Source organism: Colossoma macropomum, unplaced genomic scaffold (genome assembly GCF_904425465.1).
Source record: "Colossoma macropomum unplaced genomic scaffold, Colossoma_macropomum, whole genome shotgun sequence".
Lineage (NCBI taxonomy): Eukaryota > Metazoa > Chordata > Actinopteri > Characiformes > Serrasalmidae > Colossoma > Colossoma macropomum.
Genome location: NW_023494786.1, coordinates 611,973 through 638,081, shown reverse-complemented (window position 1 = coordinate 638,081; position 26,109 = coordinate 611,973). Strand labels below are relative to the sequence as shown.

General features: G+C 43.2%; 1 protein-coding gene across 1 annotated transcript in view; it reads left to right on the top strand.

Annotated features, from left to right (window-relative positions):
* Positions 1-25,565, top strand: part of tiam1b (TIAM Rac1 associated GEF 1b) — a 110,696-nt gene extending 85,131 nt beyond the window's left edge. Inside the window, 13 exon segments of the mRNA XM_036557165.1 lie at positions 7,787-7,840; positions 12,373-12,561; positions 14,323-14,391; positions 16,341-16,466; positions 16,565-16,673; positions 16,866-17,045; positions 17,663-17,781; positions 19,203-19,311; positions 21,846-21,904; positions 22,066-22,171; positions 22,516-22,603; positions 24,196-24,368; positions 24,567-25,565. Of these exon segments, the coding sequence (XP_036413058.1) occupies positions 7,787-7,840; positions 12,373-12,561; positions 14,323-14,391; positions 16,341-16,466; positions 16,565-16,673; positions 16,866-17,045; positions 17,663-17,781; positions 19,203-19,311; positions 21,846-21,904; positions 22,066-22,171; positions 22,516-22,603; positions 24,196-24,368; positions 24,567-25,093 (1,908 nt within the window). The 3' untranslated portion in view covers positions 25,094-25,565.
* Positions 25,566-26,109: the final 544 nt, after the last annotated feature.

Genomic DNA, 26,109 nt, shown 5'->3' with positions numbered 1-26,109 from the left:
AAAGCGTCATTAACAAACACCAAATTAACAAACAACACTCAGTGCCGCCCTCTGAAGGCGTGATTAACAAACATCAAACAAACAAACGTCGCTCAGCGCCGCCCTCTAAAGGCGTGATTAACAAACATCAAACAAACAAACGCCGCTCAGCGCCGCCCTCTAAAGTCGTCATTAACAAACATCAAACAAACAAATGTCGCTCAGTGCCGCTCTCTAAAGGTGTCATTAACAAACATCAAACAAACAAACGTCGCTCAGCGCCGCCCTTTAAAGGCAGTAGGCTTATTTTGTAGCCATAGCTCTGTTTCTGCAGGCCGTATTGTCAACTGGAGACTGAAAACAAACATCCTCTCTCTCTGAAGTAGCTGCTTTATATCTGTGAGGCAGTCTGGAAAAGGAGGGAGGAGGTGTTGGGGGTGCTGGGGGTGTTGGGGGTGTTGTAGAGACTAATTAGCTGTTTAAACCGAGCAGCAATGATCCAGAAATCTCTTTGAATTTGTGTTTGCTCTCTAATTCATTCTAATTGCTTAATTAGGGGAAGTAATTAGCCTGTGTCATATGCAGATCTTGAGCTGAGGAGATGAGCTGGGTGTGAAGGAGTGAGGAAGTCATCTCTCAGTGCCACATGTGCTTCTGTTTGAGCATATGTGGGGATTAGAGTTCAGTGCATCACTGAGAATGTGTACAGATGGAGTGGTGTCTCCATGGTTCAGTGGCAGTGATGTGCTTGCCTGCTTTTGGGGTAAACAGTGTGTATTTAAGTGTTTTGTAGTCTAAAAAATGAGCTGGAACCAGAAGGCCATGGGTTCAAATCCCAGGACCGGCTCCTTACTTGGTTGTGCCTTTGGGCAAGGCGTTTGACCTCCACTGCCCCAGGGGGGCGCTGCTCTGCTGACGATGCTGTTCTGCTTCCAGAATGGACACAGTAGTCAGCTGTCGTATCTTAAGCTTTAAACACCACAGTAATTGCTGACAGCAGTAAAAACGATGCTGTAATTTTATATAAATGATTTCTGACACGTAGCTCATTGAAAGCAGTGGAGAAACTGTGTGGAAAGTGCAGATTTGAAACTGTGAATTTATTCCACACTTATGTTTGAAAGTAATGCTAGCTGTGTTTACTGTGTTAACTGTGTTTACTGTGTTTACTGTGTTAACTGTGTTAACTGCGTTAACTGTGTTTACTGTGTTAACTGTCAATATTTCTCTATAATATGTAAGAAAATAGCTAATGCTAGCTAACTCTGCTGTCATAATACTTTATATAATATATAAACAAATATTTATGCAACGGCTAAAGCTGGCTATGTTACCTGTCAATACTTTTATATAATATGTAATAAAATAGCTAATGCTAGCTCATTCTGCTGTCATCTTAGTATACCATATAAAAGAATATATGTGAAAATAGCATATATGCTAACTGTCATGATAATTTATATTATTTATATTTGTGTATTTATGAAAAATAATGAGTGCTGGCTAATTCTGCTGTCATCCTGATATAGTATATAAAAGAATATATATGAAAATAGCTAATGCTACCTCTGCTAACTGTGTAATATTTTTATATAGTAATTAAAAGAACATATATGAACATAGCTAACGTTAGCTAACTGTCATGATGTTTTTATAAGGTATGTAAAAGACTGTATGTCAAGTTATCAAAGCTAATTCAGCTGTCATAATATTTTACATAGCATATTCAAGAATATGTATAAAAATAACGAATGCTATCTAACGGCTGTCATAATATTGTTATATTTTATGTAAAAAAATTGACTCAAGTAACTGTTAGTATTTTTTTAAATTATACATAAAATTATACATATATAGTGAATGCTAATTAAATCTGTTCCTAAGGTCTTTGCTGTTGTGAGTGATTGGCTAGACTTCTTCCTCCTTCTCTAGAGAATAAGACGTACAGCGCCACCTACACTTCTGAAATAGCAACTGTTTCAATTTAAAGCCTTATATACCTTTAAAGCCGTATGCTGCTTATACTGGATTAATGAACAGATCAGCATCACTTTATTAATATGCCTCAGACACGTCTTATTGATATTGAGAAAATGTTTAATTTTGATATTCGAGCCCTTGCAGTGAAAAAATGTACATGTGGCATTTTAGTAAAAATCATGGTGTGGCACTGTTTGATGCTTATATTTAAAATAAAGGGGTCACTAAAACATAAATGAAGTATAATTTGGCTTTTTAATGTAAAAAGATGTGCAAAATAAAATAGAAAACAAAACTGACAGAACGGATATTCCAAAAAAGGTGGCGTGCTGGGTCTCCACCAAACATTCGTTTATTCCTCTCCCTCTCTCTCTTCTTTTTTCTCTCTCTCTCTCCAGCAGCAGGGGTTGGTACCGGTGAGGGCAGCACACATCACACACTCACCACACAAACTGCTGTAACTCTCAAGTACACTGTAGGTGGACTTTAGACGGACTGTTGATGAACTGTAGATGGACTGTAGATGAACTTTAAGTGGACTGTAGGTAAAGTCTTGATGGACTGTAGGTAGACTGTAGATGGAACATAAGTGGACTGTTGATTGACTGTAGGTGAACTGTAGATGGATTTTAAGTGAACTGTAGGTGGACTTTCGATAGACTGTAGATGGACTTTTGAACTGTAGATGGACTTTAGAGGGATTACAATTGGACTATAGATGGACTGTAAGTGGACTGTAGGAGGACAGTAGGTTAACTGTACATGGACTTGACGGTAGGTGGACTGTAGATGAACTGTAAGTGGACGTACAAGGTAGGTGTTTCTAATAAAGTGGCCAGTGAGTGGAAGCACAAGGTAGGGTGTTTCTAATAAAGTGGCCAGTGAGTGGAAGTACAAGGTGGGTGTTTCTAATAAAGTGGCCAATGAGTGGAAGCACAAGGTAGGTGTTTCTTATAAAGTGGCCAGTTAGTGGAAGTATAAGGTGGGTGTTTCTAATAAAGTGGCCAATGAGTGGAAGCACAAGACAGGTGTTTCTAATAAAGTGGCCACTTAGTGGAAGTATAAGGTGGGTGTTTCTAATAAAGTGGCCAATGAGTGGAAGCACAAGACAGGTGTTTCTAATAAAGTGGCCAGTTAGTGGAAGTATAAGGTGGGTGTTTCTAATAAAGTGGCCAGTTAGTGGAAGTACAAGATAGGTGTTTCTAATAAAATGGTCAGTTAGTGAAAGTATTGTCCACTGGTCTGTAATCATGCATCCTCAAGCGTTCCTTTTCATGGATCTCATGTTTTATTCCTCTTTTTCGTGAGAGAATGTTTCTCCCGTCTGTGCCGGTTTAGTGCGCTGTAGTGTGTTGAGCTGAGAGATTAGCATGCTAACTCTCCAAAGCTGTCTTGTGGATCACGGCCGATGATGATGATGATGATCCCACACCGGCTAATCTGCTTACACACTGAGTCTCACTGGGTTAGAAAGCGGCTGTCAGTCTGAGGGAACTTTTCAGAAAACATCCAGAACATTCCACAGAATACTCAGCAGCTACATCTACTCTCAGCTGTGTCAGTGAGTCTCTCTCTCCCTTCATTCCAGCTTCCATTCTTTTCAGGAGCCTCACTTTCAGTTCCTCAAAGAATCTGCAGACACACCTCCAAAGTTCAGTCTTAGAAGCTGGTTGATCATTTTCTGAAGCAATCAAACACATTCAGTGGTGTTGAGGTCTGGACTCTGGGGTGGTCAGTCCATTGGTCAGCATCTTTGTTTGATGTGTCCGTCTCCTTTTCTCAGTGAGGTTCTTCTTGATCAGCTACACATCCTTTCAGACCCACAGCGCTGAGTCGTCTTCTCACAGTGGAAGGATGGACAGAAACACCTGTGGATGTTTTCAGATCTGAAGCAGCTTGATTTTCTCCTCTCTCTCAAAGATGAAAGCTTTAAGTGCTGTTTATCTGATGGGGGCAGTTTTGGGGTCGACCAGCTCTTCCAGGTGGTTGTTAGGGGCCTATAGTTTTGACTTTCTCGTTCATTATGAAAGTAGATTATCTTGTGTACTATATGAAATGAAGTGCTTGTATTTAATGGCTGTTTTGACTGGAAATAATACGTGAAGGTCTCTGACTTCTGCTGTATGTTCGCTCTCACTTTCTCTACTGGCTGCATATCTTTATTGTAATCTTGGGCTCATCAGACTGGAGCTCATTATTGCTCTCTCCCTCTCTCTCTCTCCCTCTCTCTCTCTCTGGCTGTCTGACCTGCTGCTGTGTGAATCCGGCTCTGCCGCGCTCTCTCTCTTTGTGTGATCACGCTGCGGGTCACTCTCTCTCTTTAAGAGCTGCACAGTTACAGAGACGTACACAGTGGAGAGCCTCTCCTCTATTTGCATCTGAAAGCTGCGGCTCACTGCGCTTCTCTGTTCTCGTGCAGTTTGTCTTAAAATCTCCGCCTCACTTTAGACCTTCGCGGCTCTAAAGCTGAAGTAAAGTTTGTTAAAAGTCAGATTAACCCAGTTTTACCCGAAGGACGGGTTTACTGTCCATAGCTGTGAGGCTGACAGGTAATGGAAGCTAATAGCCCACCTGTTAGCAGCGCTAACTGCACGCCTAAATGAACCGTATTCAGGCTGCTACAGGGCTAAACAGGGGGGTATTGGCTTCCATTACTTGTTAGCTACATTAGCCTCGTAGCTCCAGTGCTAAAGCTAAAGAGGCCAACTTCAGACACCAAACACGACCTACGAACTGTCACTTTACCATCCTCATTCTGCTCAGTGTCCCCCTGAAATCCTCACATATATGGCTCCCACTATACTCAAACCCCCCCCCTCTCTGTCTCCCCCAGTCTCTCACTCTCTCTGTTCCTTCTCTCCCTCTCTCTCTCTTTACTCCCCCAGTATCTCTCTCCCTCTCTCTCTCTTTACTCCCCCAGTATCTCTCTCCCTCTATCTCTCTGTACTCCCCCAGTATCTCTCTCCCCCCCTCTCTCTCTCCCCTCCTCTCTCTGTACTCCCCCAGTATCTCTCTCCCCTCTCTCTCCCCTCCTCTCTCTGTACTCCCCCAGTATCAGTTCAGTTCAGTTCAGAATAGCTTTATTAGCGTGACTGTGAGGTACAGTATTGCTAAAGCATCACAACAATCATATCTCTGTCCCCCTCTCTGTACTCCCCCATCTATCTCTCTATTCCTTCTCTCTCTCTGTTTCTCTCTCTATGTTCCTCCTCTTCTTCTTTCTCTTTCTATTCTTTCTCTTCCTCCCTCTCTGTACTCCCCCAGTATCCCTGTCTCCCTCACTCTCTCTCTCTCTCTCTCTCTCTCTCTCTGTACTCCCCCAGTATCTGTCTCCCTCACTCTCTCTCTCTCTCTCTGTACTCCCCCAGTATCCCCCCCCTCTCTCTCCCCTCCTCTCTCTGTACTCCCCCAGTATCTCTCTCCCCTCTCTCCCCTCCTCTCTCTGTACTCCCCCAGTATCCCTGTCTCCCTCACTCTCTCTCTCTCTCTCTCTCTCTCTCTCTGTACTCCCCCAGTATCTCTGTCTCCCTCACTCTCTCTCTCTTTCTCTGTACTCCCCCAGTATCTCTGTCTCCCTCTCTCTCTCTCTCTCTCTCTCTCTCTCTACTACCCAAGTATCTCTGTCTCCCTCACTCTCTCTCTCTCTCTGTACTCCCCCAGTATCTCTGTCTCCCTCACTCTTTCTCTCTCTCTCTCTCTCTCTCTCTCTCTCTCTCTCTCTGTACTCCCCCAGTATCTCTGTCTCCCTCACTCTTTCTCTCTCTCTCTCTCTCTCTCTCTCTCTCTACTACCCCAGTATCTCTGTCTCCCTCACTCTCTCTCTCTCTCTGTACTCCCCCAGTATCTCTGTCTCCCTCACTCTCTCTCTCTCTCTCTGTACTCCCCCAGTATCTCTGTCTCCCTCACTCTCTCTCTCTCTCTGTACTCCCCCAGTATCTCTGTCTCTCTCTCTCTACTACCCCAGTATCTCTGTCTCCCTCACTCTCTCTCTCGCTCTCTCTCTCTCTCTCTCTCTCTGTACTCCCCTAGTATCTCTCTCTCCCTCTCTCTCTCTCTCTCTCTCTCTCCCCTCTTTGTACTCCCACAGTATCTCTCGCCCCCCCTCTCTCTCTGTACTCCCCCATCTATCTCTCTATTCCTCTCTCTATATTCCTCCACTTCTCCTTTCTCTCTCTATTCCATCTCCCCCTCTCTATCCCTTCTCCTCTCCTCTCTCTATCCATTTTCCTCTGCTCTTTCTTTCTACTCCTTCTCTTCTCCTCTCACTTTTTCTATTATTTCTCCACCCCCTCTGTATCCCTTCTTCTCTCTTGTCTCTCTGTATTTCTTCTCCTCTCTCTCTCTCTATTCCTTCTTTTCCTTTTTCTCTATTCCATATCTTCTCTTCTCTTCTCTTCTCTTCTCTTCTCTTCTCTTCTCTTCTCTTCTCATTGTTTCTATCCCTTCTCTTCTCCTCTCTCTTTTTCTATTCCTTCTCTTCTCCTCTCACTGTTTCTATTCCTTCTCCTCTCTTTCTCTCTCTATTCCTTCTCCTCTCTCTCTCTCTTCATTAATATTCATTCTGCTGTGTGAGGTGTCCAGCCTTATCAACCTTGAGGAAACACTCTCTCCCTTTCTCTCATCTCTCTCCCTTTTTCTCCATCTCTGTCCATTTCTCTCCATCTCTCTCTTTCTCTCCACTCTTTCGCTTTCTTTCTTTCTCTCATTTTTATATGCATATATTTTCTTTCTGTTTCTTTCTCTCTCTGATCAGCTGTCTGTCCATCTCTCCTCTTCTCTCCTTCTTTTCTCTCTTCCCCTCTTCACTCTGTTCATTCCCATATGTCCACTGTGATCTTTGCACCACTCTGAGGTAGTGAGAGAGAGAGAGAGAGAGAAAGTGAGATGAAGCAGAATCAGAGGGAGGAGAAGGAGGTGATTTAGAAGGACTGAGTGTGTAGGTGGGCGAACAGGAGAGGGAGAAAGAGCAAAAGGGAGAGAGAGAGAGAGAGAGAGAGAGAGAAGGGGGTGTGTATGTAAAGGATCATGACTGCTGCTGCTTCTCCTTTTGTTTCTCTCTTTTTTATTTACTTGTGTTTGTACTTTATTTCATCTCATAAAGCAGAGGAGAATAAAGAGAGAGAGTTATTGAAGGAGTATAGAGAGAGAGAGAGATTGAAGGAGTATATATAAAGAGTTAATGAAGGAGTATGTATATATAGAGAGAGATTGAAGGAGTATAGAGAGTATAGAGAAAGAAAGAGATTGAAGGAGTATATATAAAGAGTTATTGAAGGAGTATATATATATATAGAGGGGGAGAGAGAGAGAGAGAGATTGAAGGAGTAAAAAGAGAGAAAGAGATTGAAGGAGTATACATACAGAGAGTTATTGAAGGAGTATATATAAAGAGTTATTGAATGAGTATATATATATATATGTATATATATATATATATTGAAAGAGAGAGAGAGATACTGGAGAGTACAGAGAGAGAGTGAGAGAGATATTGGGGAAGTACAGAGAGAGAGGGAGATATTGGTGAAATACACAGAGAGGGAGAGAGAGAGAGAGAGAGAGAGAGAGAGAGAGAGGTACTAGGGGACTAGAGAGAGAGATACTGGTGGAGGACAGGGAGAGAGAGTTCAGTGTGGAGCGGGCGGTGACTGTGTGTGGATCTGCCAGAGTGGTCAGCGTCTCCATGCTGCGCGCGTGTGTGAGTGTGCATGGACAGCGGTCAGCGCTGAGAGTGTGTGTGTGTATAGTGTGTGTATAGTGTGTGAGTGTGTGTATAGTGTGTGTATAGCGTGTGTATAGTGTGCGTGTGTGAGTGATGTCGGTGCTGAAGAGGAACAGGAGCCGTAAGCGCTCCTCAGACTCCATCTACAGCATCCTGCACCTGGTGAGGAGCTCACTGCTCTACTCTCTCACTACTACTGTCTCTATATCTCTCTCTTTCTGTCTCTCTCTCTCTCTCTCTCTATCTCTCCCTGTCTCTCTCTCTCTCTCTTTATCTCTCTCTGTCTCTGTCTCTCTCTTTATCTCGCTATCTCTCTCTATCTTTCTCTGTCTCACTTTGACTTCTCTTTCTTTCTCTCTTTGTTTCTCATTCCTTTACTTCTCTCTCTCTCTCTCACTCTCATTCCTTCTCTCTCTCTCACTTTTTACTTCTCTCTCTATTCCTCTCTTCCTCCTTTGTTCCTTTTATATGTTTTCTTTTTCAGTCTGTCTTGCACCCCTTCTCTTTTTTCTCTTTATTTTATCTTCGTCACACTCTTTCTCTCTCTTTTCCTTCTCTCTCACTTTTTCATTCTCTCTCTTTGTCTCCTCATTTTCTCTTTGTCTGTCTCTCCCTCTCTTTATCTCCCTTCCTGTTTCTGGTCCTTTTCTTCGTCTCTCTATCTTCCTTTACTCTCTCTCTCTCTCTCTCTCTCTCTTCTTTCTCTCTATCTCTCTCTATATATACAGATATATATTCCTTTTATTCCATGTATTTCTGTTATTTATTTTGTCTGTACACTCTTTAAAAAAGGGTTCTTTAGTAAAGACAGTGGTTCTATATAGAACCATGAACACTCAAAGAACCATTTGCGCGCTTAAATGGTTCTCGGCATGGTGAAATAGTTCTTCAGATTGATGGAGAATATGTTCTACATGGTTCTACATAGAACCTTTTTGAAAGTGGTTCTGTGTAGCACCAAAAAGCGTTCTGCTATTGTTTACAATGTCAAGCTTGTCTACAATGGAAGAACCCTTTTTGTTGTTGTATAGAACCATATACAACCCATGCTCCATCAATCTGAAGAACGTCTATGCCATGCAAAGAACCAGTTAAGCAAGCAAATCGTTTTTTGAATGTTCACGGTTCTCTATCCTATAGTAAAGGACCCTTGAAGAACCATCTTTTTTAAGAGCGTTGTAATGATAGAAGAACCCTTTTAGGTGCTTTATAGAAACATGGTTCTATATAGATCCATACACAATACATTCTCCGTCAAGCTGAAGAACCATTTCACCAGGCAAAGAACGATTTAAGCATGCAAGTGGTTTTATACAGAACTCCTGGTTCCAAATAGAACCATTCTCTTTATTAAAGGACCCTTGAAGAACCATCTTTTTTAAGGGTGTCATATAAGGTGAATCTGGAGAAACATTGTTTGGATTGTTGTGAAAATTCCCGGTTGATGTTGCTTTGGGAACCAGATGTTCTATTGGAACCTGTTTAACTGCATTAAGTATATAGCATATATAAGCCCAAGTTGGCTGACAGTTAATAGCGTTTATCTCAGCTATGGTTAAAGCTCTGTGTGAGATTTGGGGATTTGGCGACCTCTCTGGTGGAAATGTGTAAGTGCATCAATGACTGAGCGTGAATGGAGCTAAATTGGTTAGCATTACTGCTACTGAGTGCTGACTGGTTAGCATTACATCTACTGAGTGCTGATTGGTTAGCATTACTGCTACTGAGTGCTGATTGGTTAGCATTACTGCTACTGAGTGCTGACTGGTTAGCATTACTGCTACTGAGTGCTGATTGGTTAGCATTACTGCTACTGAGTGCTGATTGGTTAGCATTACTTCTACTGAGTGCTGATTGGTTAGCATTACATCTACTGAGTGCTGATTGGTTAGCATTACTGCTACTGGGTGCTGATTGGTTAGCATTACTGCTACTGAGTGCTGACTGGTTAGCATTACTTCTAATGAGTGCTGATTGGTTAGCATTACTGCTACTGAGTGCTGATTGGTTAGCATTCCTGCTACTGAGTGCTGACTGGTTAGCATTACTTCTACTGAGTGCTGATTGGTTAGCATTACTGCTACTGAGTGCTGACTGGTTGGCATTATTTCTACTGAGTGCTGACTGGTTAGCATTACTTCTAATGAGTGCTGATTGGTTAGCATTACTGCTACTGAGTGCTGATTGGTTAGCATTCCTGCTACTGAGTGCTGACTGGTTAGCATTACTTCTACTGAGTGCTGATTGGTTAGCATTACTGCTACTGAGTGCTGACTGGTTAGCATTACTTCTACTGAGTGCTGACTGGTTAGCATTACTGCTACTGAGTGCTGATTGGTTAGCATTACTGCTACTGAGTGCTGATTGGTTAGCATTACTGCTACTGAGTGCTGACTGGTTAGCATTACTGCTACTGAGTGCTGATTGGTTAGCATTACTGCTAATGCGTGCTGATTGGATAGCATTACTGCTACTGAGTGCTGATTGGTTAGCATTACTGCTACTGAGTGCTGACTGGTTAACATTACTGCTACTGAGTGCTGATTGGTTGGCATTACTAGTAGTGAGTTTGATTGGTTAGCATTACTGCTACTGAGTGGTGATTGGTTAGCATTACTGCTACTGAGTGCTGACTGGTTGGCATTACTGCTACTGAGTCCTGACTGGTTGGCATTACTGCTAATGAGTGCTGACTGGTTGGCATTACTGCTAGTGAGTGCTGATTGGTCAGCATTACTGCTACTGAGTGCTGATTGGTTAGCATTACTGCTACTGAGTGGTGATTGGTTAGCATTACTGCTACTGAGTGCTGATTGGTCAGCATTACTGCTACTGAGTGCTGGTTGGTTAGCATTACTGCTACTGAGTGGTGATTGGTTAGCATTACTGCTACTGAGTGCTGATTGGTTGGCATTACTGCTACTGAACGTGGATTTGTCAGCATTACTGCTACTGAGTGCTGATTGGTCAACATTATTGCTACTGAGTGCTAATTGGTCAGCATTACTGCTACTGAGAGTTGATTGGTTAGCATTACTGCTACAGAGTTTGATTGGTTAGCGTTACTTCTACTGAGTGCTGATTGGTCAGCATTACTTCTACTGAGTGCTGATTGGTTAACATTACTTCTACTGAGTGCTGATTGGTCAGCATTACTGCTACTGAGAGTTGACTGGTTAGCATTACTGCTACTGAGTTTGATTGGTTGGCATTTCTGCTACTGAGTGCTAATTGGCTGGTTGTTGATTGGCTGTTGAGGCTTCTGTGTGATTTTCTGTTGAACGTGTGATTTTTTCGTGTTTATTTCCGGAAGCTGGAAAATGAATCACTTCTGCTTAATGAGTGTTGTGAGTGTTTTCATGTTGCTCAGACTTTGACAGGATTTGTGTGGTTTCAGAACAGAGGCGAGAGTTAGAGAGTGAAAATAAAGTGCTAATGAGAGAGAGAGAGAGAGAGAGAGAGAGAGAGAGAGAGAGAGGGAAAGTTCAGTGTGAATGACATTTGCTGGCACATCTAGTCAGAACACTGAGTGCCTGCTACGTGAGAGAGAGAGAGAGAGAGGGAGAGAGAGAGAGGGAGAGAGAGAGAGAGGGGGGGGGTAAAGGGAGGGGAGAGAGAGAAAGAGAAAAGGAGGAGGAGAGGAAAGAGGGCGAGAAAGAAAAAAGGGTTAGAGAGGAAGAGAGCGGAAAGAGCGAGATAAAAGAAGAGAGAGAGAGAAAGTGAGTGTGATGGACTCTGCTCTTCATCAGTCTGTCAGTGTAAAAACACAGCCGACACTTTCCCATGCGCCGTGACGACCATCACCATGACAACCGGCCGGAAGGACAGGTGCTCGTATTTTGGTTTGGAGGAAAAGAAGCTCAAACAGCCAGCTGTCAGAGAGAGAGAGAGAGAGGGGGAGAGAGAGAGAGAGAGAACAGAGAGAGAGGGAGGGAGAGAGAGAGAGGGAGAGAAAGAGAGAGAGAGAGAGAGAGTAAAACATATATATATATATATATATATGTATGGGTTGAGTGTGTCACTCTTCACCTTTATTCCAGCTTTGCTTCTTTTCAGGAGACTCACTTTCAGTTCCTCAAAGAATCTGCAGACTCGCCTCCAAAGTTCAGTCTTAGAAGCTGGTTGATCATTTTCTGAAGTAATCAAACACATTCAGTGGTGTTGAGGTCTGGACTCTGGGGTGGTCAGTCCATTGTTCAGCTTCTTTGTTTGATGTGTCCGTCTCCTTTTCTCAGTGAGGTTCTTCTTGAACAGCTACACATCCTTTTAGACCCACAGCGCTGAGTCGTCTTCTCACAGTGGAAGGATGGACAGAAACACCTGTGGATGTTTTCAGATCTGAAGCAGCTTGATTTTCTCCTCTCTCTCAGAGATGAAAGCTTTAAGTGCTGTTTATCTGACGGGGGCAGTTTGGGGGTCGACCAGCTCTTCCAGGTGGTTGTTAGGAGCCCCATTTTCTCTGCAGCTTTTAATGATTTTTTTTAACCTCAATTAAATGAATGAAGGGGGTCTTGGAGTTTTGCACAGTGCTGTCTGTGTGCAGTGACTGAGTGAGGATGATGGGATAGAGAGGAGGAGAGAGCCGCTCTGACTCAAAATAGATCAAATGAGTTCAAGTTCAAATGATTTTTTATAGCTCTCACCCTCCCTCTCTCTCTCTCTCTCTCTCTCTCCCTCTCTCTCTCTCTCTGTAGAGTACGGAGCAGGTAGCCGCGTTCTGTCGGAGTCTCCATGAGATGAATCCTTCCTCAGAGGCCGTTTCTCCTTCCTCTGGACCGGAGTCTTCCTCAGGATGTGTTAACGCTCCGCGGCAGCTCAGCCACGCCGACAAGCTGCGCAAAGTGATCTGGGAGCTGGTGGAGACGGAGCGCACCTACGTTAAAGTCAGTACCACTGATTATATATATATATATATACATATATATATATGTATATATATATATATATATGTCTGTGTGTGTGTTAAGTTCATCTCCTAGTATCCACACTCATTGTCCACTTCATCAGCTCCACTGACCATATAATTTCACTCTGTAGTTCTACAGTTACAGACTGTAGTCCATCTGTTTTCTCTGCACCCTGTTCTTCAATGGTCAGGACCCCCACAGAGCAGGTATTATTAGCGTGATGGGTCATTCTCAGCAGTAACACTGACGCGGTGGTTGTGTGTTAGTGTGCGTTGTGCTGGTACAAGTGGATCAGACACAGCAGTGCTGCTGGAGTTTTAAACACTGTGTCCACTCACTGTCCACTCTATTAGACACTCCTACCTCGTCAGTCCACCTTGTAGATGTAAAGTCAGAGACGATAGCTCATCTGCTGCTGCACAGTTTGTGTTGGTCATCCTCCAGTCCTTCATCAGTGGTCACAGGACGCTGCCCACAGGACGCTGTTGGCTGGATGTTTTGTGGTTCTCAGTCCAGCAGCGACACTGAGGTGTTTAAAAACTCCAGCAGCACAACACACACTAACACACCACCAGCACGTCAGTGTCACTGCTGAAAATGACCCACCACGCTAATAATACCTGCTCTGTGGGGGTCCTGTGGGGGTCCTGTGGGGGTTTCACTGTGAGCTGATGAACACAGTGTTTTACTGTGATGTAAACAGGGTTAAATATTATGAACTCTGTTCAAACACAGCTAAAGCCTTCACTGCAGCTGTAAGAGCAGAGCTGTGTTAGAGTGAAGATCTGCTACAGTACAGTTACTGTTACTGTACGCTCTGTTACTGTCTCTGCAGGAACCCTGTGTTCTCAACACTGATCATAAAATGTGCAGAGATAAAATGTTCACCTGAAACAGAGGGGGGGGGGCAGTGAGAGGGAGTAGGGGGAAGAAAAAGAGAGAGAGAGAGAGAGACAGAGAAGAGAAAGAGAGGGAGGGGAAGAGAGAGAAATAAAAAAGAGAGAATAAAAAGAGGGAAGAAAGAGTGAGAAAAAAGTGTGAGAGAGAGAAAACAGAAACAGACTGAGAAAAGAAAGGGGGAGAATGATGGAGAGATGATAAAGAGAAAGGGAAGGAAAAGGGTGGGGGGGGTGGCTGGGTGGAGGGTTATTAAACGTACAGTATTAAAGTTACACTAATACAGTTACAGTATTACAGTACAGTATTACAGTTACACTAATACAGTTACAGTATTAGAGTTACAGTATCACAATTACACTATGCAGTTACACTCATACAGTTGTGTTAATAGTTACAATAGTACAGTTACAGTTTTGCAGGTACAGTAATATAAATACAGTATTACACACCCATTTTCTAAGCCACTTGTTTACGGTATTATAGTTACACTAATACAGTTACAGTGTTACAGTTACCGTAATATAGCTACAGTATTATAGTTACAGTATTACAGTTACAGTATCACAATTACACTAATACTGTTACAGTATTACAGATACAGTATTACAGTGTAGTTCACATTAGTTAAATAACATTAGTGTAAAACTCTCGACTGTAACTGTGGACTCGTCTACACTGGGGAGAAACATGGGTTAAAGGTCACTGCACTCTGTACACTGGAGTTCTTAAACTGTCTGTTCTAACCTGTTCACAACCTATGGACTAATTACACTCATACTGTGTATTATGGAAATGTTTATATTGTGTATTATATGAAATCTGCTCCTCTGTTTTCAGGACTTGAACTGTCTGATTGGGAGGTATTTGACTCCTCTACAGAAAGAAAGCTTCCTCACTCAGGATGAGGTAAACCACACTCAGATACTTACATATACATAATACATATGGGACATATTATACTGAACATGCCATTTGTCTTTTTACTGAGTGAAAATATTATGATGAATGGACCAATAAAAATGCTCCGAACTCATTTGGAATAAAACCCTTTTTACATTAACTTACGTTAAGTTAAAAATGTTTTTTCCTTCTCCTGTAAAACTACTTTGGACGTTTTTCTTTGGACAGCGACATATACACTATGGCCAAAAGTATGTGGACACATGACTATCACACCTATATAAGCTCTTCTGGGGAGCTTCCTACAAGATTTTGGAGAGTGTCTGTAGGAATTTGTGTCCGTTCAGTCAAAAGAGCATTTGTGAGGTCAGACACTGATGTTGGACGAGAGGGTCTGGCTCACAATCTCCGTTCCAGTTCATCCCTAAGGTGCTCAGTGGGGTTGAGGTCAGGGCTCTTTGAGGACCACTGGAGTTCCTCCACACCAAACTGGTCACGCCATGACTTTATGGAGCTGCTTTGTGCACAGGGGCTCAGTCATGCTGGAACAGGAAAGGCTCTTCCCCAAACTGCTGACACAAAGCTGGAAGCAGATAACTGTGTAAAATGTCTTTGTGCTGTAGCATCAGCATCACCCTTCACTAGAACTAAGGGGCCTGAAAAACAGCCCCAGCTCATCATCCCTCCTCCACCAAACTGTACTGTTGGCTCTGCATTCCGGTAGGTAATGTTCTCCTGGCATAAACCCAACCCAGATTCATCATCAGACTGCCAGATAGGGAAGCTTGACTCATCACTCCAGAGAACACGTTTCCACTGCTCCAGAGTCCAGCGTGCTTTACACCCCTCCAGCCGACACTTGGCATTGCGCATAGTGATCTTAGGCTTGTGTGTAGCTACTCAGCCATAGAAACCCCTTTAATGAAGCTCCTGATGCTCAGTTCTTGTGCTGATGTTGCTTTCAGAGGCAGTTTGGAGCTCTGTAGTGAGAGATGATTCAACAGAATATAAACAAAGCTACATGCTTCAGCTCTTGGTGGCCCCACTCAGGTCTGCCACTTCGTGGCTGAGTTGTTGTTGCTCCTAGATGCTTCCATTTCATGACAATAGCACTTACAGTTATGTGCTTGATCATGTGCTTGATTTTATACACCTGTTAGCAAAGGGAGTGGATGAAACACCAAAATTCCATAATTAAGAGGGGTGTCCACATACTTTTGGCCATGTAGTGTATATATAATACCTATGGAACATATTATTAGTACATATGGGCACTTATATATATTATATATCACATATGGATAGTAGAGTGAGAGGTTGGTGTCGGGTGGGGGGTGTATTTGTGTGTGGGCGTGAAGAGGGTGGGGGGGTTGCTGTTCTATATTGGGCGTTGTGTGGGATCACACTGACAGTAAAATACTGATGTGTTCATTACTGTAACACACACACACCAGCCCTCGCTGTAAAGCAGAGCTAATGATACACACACACACACACACACACACACACCTGTCCAGAGCACTGTGTTTACAGTCTGTAAATCACCTTGTCAGTTTAATGACGGTGAGTGTGTAGGTGTTAAGAGTTACAGCCTGAGACACGACTGCCTGAAGAAACAGCTCGTCACAAACACAGTTCCTCTGTTACATTAGCGGTCAGTTTGTACAGCACAGTGCAAAAGTCAGAGACCCCCTTCGTTTATTCATTTACATTAAAACAGCCATTAGTTCTTCATTGTTCATAAGGTCTGTGTGAGGAGATTAGATATAAGATGATCCACTTGCATGGAAACAAGTCAGGAAATCAAGTGAAATTCAAAGGCTGATTAAAAGCTCCAGAGAAAATGAGGCTCCTAACAACCACCTGGAAGACCTGGTAGACACCCACACTGATACACCACCCCTCAGATAAACAGCACTTAAAGCTTTCATTGTGTGTGTATGTGTGTGTGTTAGTTGGACGTCCTGTTCGGGAATCTTCCGGAGATGGTGGAGTTTCAGGTGGAGTTTTTGCGGACGCTGGAGGACGGCACTCGCCTGGTTCCTGACCTGGAGAAACTGGAGAGGGTCGAACAGTTCAAGGTGAAAAACTTTCTCTCTCTCTCTCTCTCTCTCTCTCTCTCTCTCTCTCTTTCTCTGTAATTCCATCTCATTTCTCTTTCTTTCGTCTTGTTTTGTAGAAAATTCTCTTCTCTCTGGGTGGATCGTTTCTCTACTACGCCGACCGCTTTAAGATCTACAGCGCCTTCTGCGCCAGCCACACTAAAGTACCCAAAGTGCTGGTGAAAGGTAACCTCTCTCTACCCCTCTCTCTCTCTCGCCTTTTTATTGGCAAGATGAAAAATTACACATTCTTATTTAAGTTATGGAAATCGAACATTTGTATTGAAAAGATACTCTTTTTCTCATTCCCTCAGTTTCAGGATGCAGACTTGCTAACTGTCACATCTGTTCATGTGTTTGCGTGTATTATTCCTGCAGCAAAGACGGACCCTGCGTTTAAGGCGTTCCTGGACGAGAGGAACCCGAAGCAGCAGCACTCGTCCACTCTGGAGTCCTATCTGATCAAACCCATCCAGAGAGTTCTGAAGTACCCGCTGCTGCTGAGAGAGCTCTACACGCTCACCGACCCGGACAGCGAGGAACACTACCACCTCGACGGTGAGACAGACAGTGCTTTTGTTCATTTTCAAGACATAATAACATGTTATTACACACTATTATACCTTATTGCACCATATTATACCTTATTACACCCTATTGCATGCTGTTACACCCTGTTACATCTTATTGCATAGTTATCGCCTTTTATATATCCTGTTACACCCAACTATAACCTATTACACCCAATTGCATGCTATTATACAACGTTATATACCCTGTTACACCATAACGTATGCTATTACATTTTAATACACCCTGTTACACCCTATTGTACTCTATTACACCCTGTTACACCCTATGATAGCCGAACACATCCAGTTATACCTCATTGTACCCTGTTTTGCCCTATTATATTCTTTTAGAGCCTGTTACACTATACTGTAACCTATTACACCCTATTATACCTTATTACACCCTGTTACACCCATTTAAACCCTGTTACTCTCTGTTACACCCTATTACACACTGTCTTACCCTGTTCTCCCTTGTAAAACCAGATACAATTAACCTACTGGGCAGTTGTAACATAACATTGGACTCCTTCATGATTTTGATATAAACATTCTTTCCAAGTCTAATCTAATTAAACTGTCCTCTCTCCTGTTCGTGTGTAGTTGCAATGAAGGCCATGAATAAAGTGGCGAGTCACATTAACGAGATGCAGAAGCTCCATGAAGAGTTTGGTGCTGTTTTTGATCAGCTGATCTCAGAACAGACCGGCGAAAAGAAAGAGGTGCGTAACAGTCACAGTCCATTACATACACAACATTAGCACATCCTGTTACACCCTGTTACACTTTATTACATCCTGTTACACTCTATTACATCCTGTTACACCATGGTACATCCTGTTATACTCTATTACACCCATGTACATTCCTGTTACACCCTAGTACAGCCTGTTATACCTTATGACATCCTGTCACACACTATTACACTCTATTACATTGTTACAATCTATCATACACATTCTGTTGCACTGTATTATACCCTATTTCATCCTCTTCCCTCTATTACACACTATTACATTGTTACACTCTCTTATACACTGTTATATCCTGTTACTCTCTATTACATCCTATCACATCCTCTTATACTCTATTACACACTATTACATTCTGTTACACTCTCTTATACACTGTTATATCCTGTTGCATTCTGTTACACCCTATTACACCCTATTGCATCCTGTTACACTCTATTGCATACTGTTGCATTATATTATGCTCTCCTTTACATTGTTATGCCCTTTTACACTCTATTACATCCTATTACAGCTTGTTACACTCTGATACACCCTATTACACCCTATTACATCCTGTTACACTCTATTGCACACTGTTGCATTATATTACGCTCTCCTGTACATTGTTATGCCCTTTTACTCTCTATTACATCCTATTACAGCCTGTTACACTCTGTTACACCCTATTACACCCTATTACATCCTGTGACACTCTATTACATCCAGTTACACCATGGTACATCCTGTTATACTCAGTTACACGCTATTACATCCAGTTACATCATGTTACATTCTGTTACACTCTATTACACCCATGTACATTCCTGTTACACCCTAGTATAGCCTGTTATACCTTATGACATCCTGTCACACACTATTACACTCTATTACATTGTTACAATCTATCATACACATTCGGTTGCACTGTATTATACCCTATTTCATCCTCTTACACTCTATTACACACTATTACATTCTGTTACACTCTCTTATACACTGTTACATCCTGTTACTCTCTATTACTTCCTTTCACATCCTCTTACACTCTATTACACACTATTACATTCTGTTACGCTCTGTTATACACTGTTATATCCTGTTACATTCTGTTACACCCTATTACATCCTGTTACACTCTATTGCATACTGTTGCATTATATTATGCTCTCCTATACATTGTTACGCCCTTTTACACTCTATTACATCCTATTACAGCCTGTTACACTCTGTTACACCCTATTACACCCTATTACATCCTGTTACACTCTATTACACTCTAGTATATCCTTCTGCCTGATTTTGTTATTTGCTCTGTTATGTTTTGCTGTTATGCTCTATTATGATTTATTATTTCTCTGCATAATAATGTGAGTCTAATCATGCTACTGTTGTCGTTGTCATGGTTACAGGTGGCTGACCTGTCTATGGGTGACCTGCTGCTGCACACCACGGTGACCTGGCTGAACCCGCCCTCCTCTCTGGGGAAGTGGAAGAAGGAGCCCCAACTCGCCACATTTGGTACATCACCCACCGCACACCAAGCGCGCACCAAAACACGGTCCTCCTCCACTCAAATTGCACTAAACCACACCCTCACACACCCATCCACACCCTCACACACCCAACCACACCCTTACCCCTCAACCACACCTTCACACACCCAACCACACCTTCACACACCCGGCCACTCCCTCACACCCCCATCCACACCCTCACACACCCATCCACACCCTCACACACCCAACCACACCCTTACCCCTCAACCACACCTTCACACACCCAACCACACCTTCACACACCCGGCCACTCCCTCACACCCCCATCCACACCCTCACACACCCAACCACACTCTCACACACTCAACCACACCCTCACACCCCCAACCACACCCTCACCCTGCAACCACACCTTCACACCCCCAGCCACACCCTCACACACCCAACCACACCTTCACACAACAACCACACCCTCACAAACCCAACCACTCCTTCTACACCCCACTGTCTTCTGCTCTACTTATACCCTCTTACACTCTGTTTCACTCCTTTATACCTTCTTAGGCTGTATTACACCATTTCACAACCTCTTACACTCTATTACACCCTTTACACCCTCTTACACTCTCTTAGACTGTATTACACCATTTCACAACCTCTTACACTCTATTACACCCTTTTACACCCTCTTACACTCTCTTAGACTGTATTACACCATTTCACAACCTCTTACACTCTATTACACCCTTTACACCCTCTTACACTCTCTTAGACTGTATTACACCATTTCACAACCTCTTACACTCTATTACACCATTTCACAACCTCTTACACTCTATTACACCATTTCACAACCTCTTACACTCTATTACACCCTTTTACACCCTCTCACACCCTATTACACCCTTTTACACCCTCTTACACTCTCTTAGACTGTATTACACCATTTCACAACCTCTTACACTCTATTACACCCTTTTACACCCTCTCACACCCTATTACACCCTTTTACACCCTCTTACACTCTCTTAGACTGTATTACACCATTTCACAATCTCTTACACTCTATTACACCCTTTTACACCCTCTCACACGCTATTACACCCTTTTACACCCTATTACACTCTCTTAGACTGTATTACACCATTTCACAACCTCTTACACTCTATGACACCCTTTTACACCCTCTTACACTCTCTTAGACTGTATTACACCATTTTACACCCTCTTACACTCTATTACACCCTTTTACACCCTCTTACACTCTCTTAGACTGTATTACACCATTTCACAACCTCTTACACTCTATTACACCATTTCACAACCTCTTACACTCTATTACACCATTTCACAACCTCTTACACTCTATTACACCCTTTTACACCCTCTCACACCCTATTACACCCTTTTACACCCTCTTACACTCTCTTAGACTGTATTACACCATTTCACAACCTCTTACACTCTATTACACCCTTTTACACCCTCTCACACGCTATTACACCCTTTTACACCCTCTTACACTCTCTTAGACTGTATTACACCATTTCACAACCTCTTACACTCTATGACACCCTTTTACACCCTCTTACACTCTCTTAGACTGTATTACACCATTTTACACCCTCTTACACTCTATTACACCCTTTTACACCCTCTTACACTCTCTTAGACTGTATTACACCATTTCACACCCTCTTACACTCTATTACACCCTTTTACACCCTCCCACACCCTATTACACCCTCTCACACCCTCTTACACTCTCTTAGACTGTATTACACCATTTCACAACCTCTTACACTCTATGACACCCTTTTACACCCTCTTACACTCTCTTAGACTGTATTACACCATTTTACACCCTCTTACACTCTATTACACCCTTTTACACCCTCTTATACTCTCTTAGACTGTATTACACCCTTTTTCACCCTCTCACACTCTATTATACCTTTTACACCCTCTCACACACTTTTACCCCTGTTTACACCTTTCACACTCTGTTGCACCCTTTTATACACTCTTACACTCTCTTAGACTATATTACACCCTTTTTCATGCTCTCACACTCTAGTATACCCTTTTACACCCTCTTATCCTGTATTACACACTTTTATACCCTCTCACACTCTTTTACCCCTTTTTATGCCCTTTCACTCTTCTACCACCTTTTATGCCCTCTTACACTCCATTATATATTTTACAGCCTCTGTATTACGCCCTTTTATATGCTCTCATACTCTTTTTCACCCTCTTACACACTATTACACTGTTTTACACTCTCTAATCCTGTATCACACCCTTTTACACCCTCTTACACTCTATTACACCCTTTTATGCCCACTTTGATACCTATTATGACCTATTGTACCCTAGTATACTCCACCACACTCTCCTATGTCCTCCTACACTCTGCTGTTATTTGATCCATTGTGCTCTGTTACACAGTAACGCACCCTGTTACACCCCGATGCACTCCGAGTTAGACCCTGTTATTCCCTGATCACTCTATCAGCAGAGTGTAACTGCGTCTGTCTGCTCTGTTCTCTTCAGTCTTTAAAACTGCTGTGGTGTTCGTCTGCAAAGACTGTTCCAAACAGAAGAAGAAGATGGTGAGTCTCAGTGTTTTCCTCTTCCTAACAGACAATATAGTATGAATTCCGAGGAATTTCAGAGCATAGAGACAGACGGTAAACACACCTTCTATCTCTCTCTCTATCTCTCTCTCTCTCTCTCTCTCCCTCTCTGCTCTCTCACTCTGTCTCTCTCTCAGGGTGGGTCTCACCGTGCGTCTGTCTCCGGGGAAGAGAAGGATCCGTTCCGTTTCCGTCACATGATCTCCACCAGTGCTCTTCAAGTCAGAGCCCTGACCAGTGCAGGTAAATCGTGGCTTTATGTTATTCAGTCTTGATGGTAAAGATTTAGCTGTAAATGTCGCCCCCTAGTGGAGTAACAGGAGAGCACAGTGTAAATGAGGGGTGCCCAGTCTTTTTCACAAAGGGCTGCTGTGGCTGCAGGTCAATCAGGAGCTCTGGTGGTCAGCTGTCTGATGACCAAAACCTGTTGACTAAACTGGTGGAATCTGCAGGCCTTTGTGAAAAAGTTTGTACACCCTGCTGTGAATACTCCAAACACAGCCAGAACAGCTGAATAGCGTGTGTGTGTATATGTGTGTGTATGTGTGTGTGTGTGTGTGTGTGTTTGTGTGTTTTGCGTCAAACAGATGGTGACAGCGCTGCAGTGTGTGAGATCGTTCACGTGAAGTCGGAGTCTGAAGGAAGGCCGGAGAGAGTGTTCCACCTGTGCTGCAGGTCAGAACACTGACCACCACACACTTCACTCACAGCACCAGCTGACCACACATTAGACCACAGAAGAGTGAGCTGTTAACACGTTCACTCAGAAAAGCGCTCTGTTTTTTTACACTATGACTCAGACAGACGCTCAGCCAAATCAGTCACATCACACTGACACTGAATATTTTATTGTAAATGTCGCCACCTAGTGGAGAAACATGAGCTCACAGCATAAATACTGGAACCTGGCAACCGTACAGATCTCGCTGTGTGTTAAAATCATAAAATTTGGCTTTTGCAGTTTAGATTAAACTTTTATATGTCGTATTTACAGCTTCAGGATTTGGCAGTTCTAGTTTTAACACACAGACCTGGTCAGATTTCAGGTGTTGTTAGCACGTCCTCTGCAGAGGAACACAGTCCTGCACATTTTAGTGCACAAATACTGATTATTTGTTCATTTTAACATATTAGGGAAACAAAATTAAAGAAAATATGCGACCTGTCAAAGGATGGAACATTTTATATTTATATAATTAGTGATATAATTAGTGCAAAGCAATGCGCAACACTATTGTTATCCGATTTCTATTAGTCTTCTTTTTTTCCTATTTTTCTAATGGATTTTTGTCCGCTAACTCGTCCTGCAGTTTTCAAGATAATAACACCGTTCCAACTTCGGAAAGTTTGGTCTGATTGGGAATTGTGTGCAAGTGTTCAGCTTTTTGATCTGACTTACAGTTTTTACAATCTTTCGTTAAATTCTGAATTTTTTTCCCGTAAGAATGACTGGGGTAAAAAATTGTACGTCCATCTACTGTATTTCTGCTCAACCTAGCAACTGTTTGGGATACCATAGCAACTGCCTTGCAACACCTTAGTAACCACCTAGGATATCATAGCAACCACTTAGCAACACCTTAGCAACCATCTAGGATACCATAACAACCATTTAGCACCCCCCAGCAACCACCTGGGATACCATAACAACTGCCTAGCACCACTTTAGCAACCACCTGGCATACCATAGCAACACCTTAGCAACCACATGTGATACCATAGCAACCACCTAGCATTCACTTGGGATACCATATCAACCACCCAGCAACACCATAGGAACCACCCGGGACACCATAGCAGCTGCCTTGCAGCACCTTAGTAACCACATAGGATATCACAGCAACTGGCTAACAACACCTTTGCAACCAGCCATGATAGCATAACAACCTCCTAGCAACACCTTAGCAACCACCTTGGATGCCATAGCAACCTCCTAGCAACACCCTAGCAACCACCTAGCAACACCTTAGCAACCACCTTGGATACCATAGCAACCTCCTAGCAACCCCTAGCAACCACCTAGCAACACCTCAGCAACCACCTGGAATTCCACAGTAACTACCTATCAACACCCTAGCAACCATATAAAATACCATAGCAACTGCCTGGCAACACCTTAGCAATGATTCTCAAATGGCTTCAGCTGCGCAGTCACTCATTTTCTACAGGAAGTGCACTATTCTAGTTATATTTATGAGTGTGTGTCATTATTTCTAATATGAAAATGACCTGATCTGAAGTCCTTTTGCGTTCCCTGGTCGCTGCAGTTCTCCTGAGACTAAGAAGGACTTCCTGAGGACGGTCCACTCCATCCTGAGGGACAAACAGAGACGGCAGCTGCTGAAGACGGAGAGTCTCCCTCCCAGCCAGCAGTACGTCCCGTTCGGAGGGAAACGCCTCTGCGCTCTGAAAGGAGCTCGACCCACCATGAACCGAGCAGGTGAACATCCCACTTACCTGAATAATTTTCAGCTGTAGATTGGGGGAAACTGCAGGCAGTGAAAGCTCAAACTTGAGTAATTCGTCTCTGAACTCATCACATAAATAACCGTATCAAAGGTTATCAATGATTAAGTGTCCAGATACTTTTGGAGACCATCGTACGTCCATAATTAACGTCTGTTCTGTTTGTGCGCAGCCTCTGCTCCCACACGTACGTTGGGTCGACGCAAGCTGGTTCGGAACCGGTTCACCATCGACACGGACATCGTGTTCGACGCAGACGCTGACCCCGACGCCGACTCGCCAGACTCCCAGCATGCCCTGCAGCCGGGCGACACCGACCGCTGGGTAGAGGAGCAGTTCGACCTGCAGCGCTACGAGGAGCAGGAGCAGGAGCAGGTGAAGGAGACGGACATTCTGAGCGACGAGGACGAGGAGGGCGACGAGACCGAAGACTTCAGCCAGTCCACCTTGAGCCCGTCCGCCGAGCCGGAGCTGGAAGGACAGGTTTCGGCGCTGACGCTGGATGAGGATGAGCAGAACGCTTCCGAAAGCAAAGACTCCAAATCCCAGCATGCTCTGCGGCTGTCTCACCTGGGGAAGCAGTGCGCCGTGTCCGTGGCCAGCGTGGACGAGCAGGCGGCGCCCGGCGACGATGTTGTCTGGGTGCGGCGGGACGTGAGCAGTCCCGAGAGTGAGGAGCAGAACCCTCCGGAAAGCTGAAGACGAGCCGGAATGTCGGAGTAAAAGTGCTGATTCCAGGTCGGCCATTCCGACTGGAGATGTACCTTGCTGTGGAGTTCAGGGCTGGGCGATATCACGATACTATCACAATATATTATATCAATATTATTTGGTAACGATAATGAATGAATTATCAGTAGTTGTCCATTCTGAAACATGAATTATTGATCATTAAATGAAGCGATAAACACATCAGCATTGATTAATAAATCAATAATTATCAATATTGAATGTACATATCTAAAATGAGCTATAACTCCATTATGACTAAAATTATTCTCTGCCTTCTGTGACAAAATCTCCTACCTGTTCCACACTCCTAAAAATGTTTCTTTAAGGGTTCTTGAGTAAAGACAGTGGTTCTAACAAGAACCATGGACACTCACAGAACCCTTTAAAGCATAACTGGCTCTCTGCATGGTCAAATTTTGGAAAACCATTTGTGTATGGTTCTTTAAAGAACACTTTTATAATATGGTTCTTTATTACACCAAAAAGGGTTCTCCTATTATTAGGAGGCAAAGAACCCTTTCTTCAGTGCTGTATAGAACCCTCAGATGTCTCCTCCCACAGCCACATAGTCTTTAATACTACAGCCATTTGCTGAAGGTGTGTTTGGATCCAGCAAATTATGAATTATCAATAATTGTTGGCAATTATGGATAATTATAGCTAATTATTCATAGTGATGGATGAAATTTTGGTGCTTTCCTAATTATTATACTTGTTTTTACAGTCTGGTGGCCCATTTTGCCCATTTTTCTGAAAATATTTTGCATATTTAGCTGAATGAAGAAAATCATGAAAAACGAGAATTTTTATGGAAAAGTGATTCTCAAAAACATGTTATAAAAAAAATGCTTAATTTCTGACAGCTGTCTTACGACCTCTTCAAAATGTTCTCAAGACCCCCATCCTGACCCCCACCACAACAATCTATTAGTATAATCTTCGCAGGGTGGAAGTGGGTCTGACTTTGAGATGTGAAAGTGAGG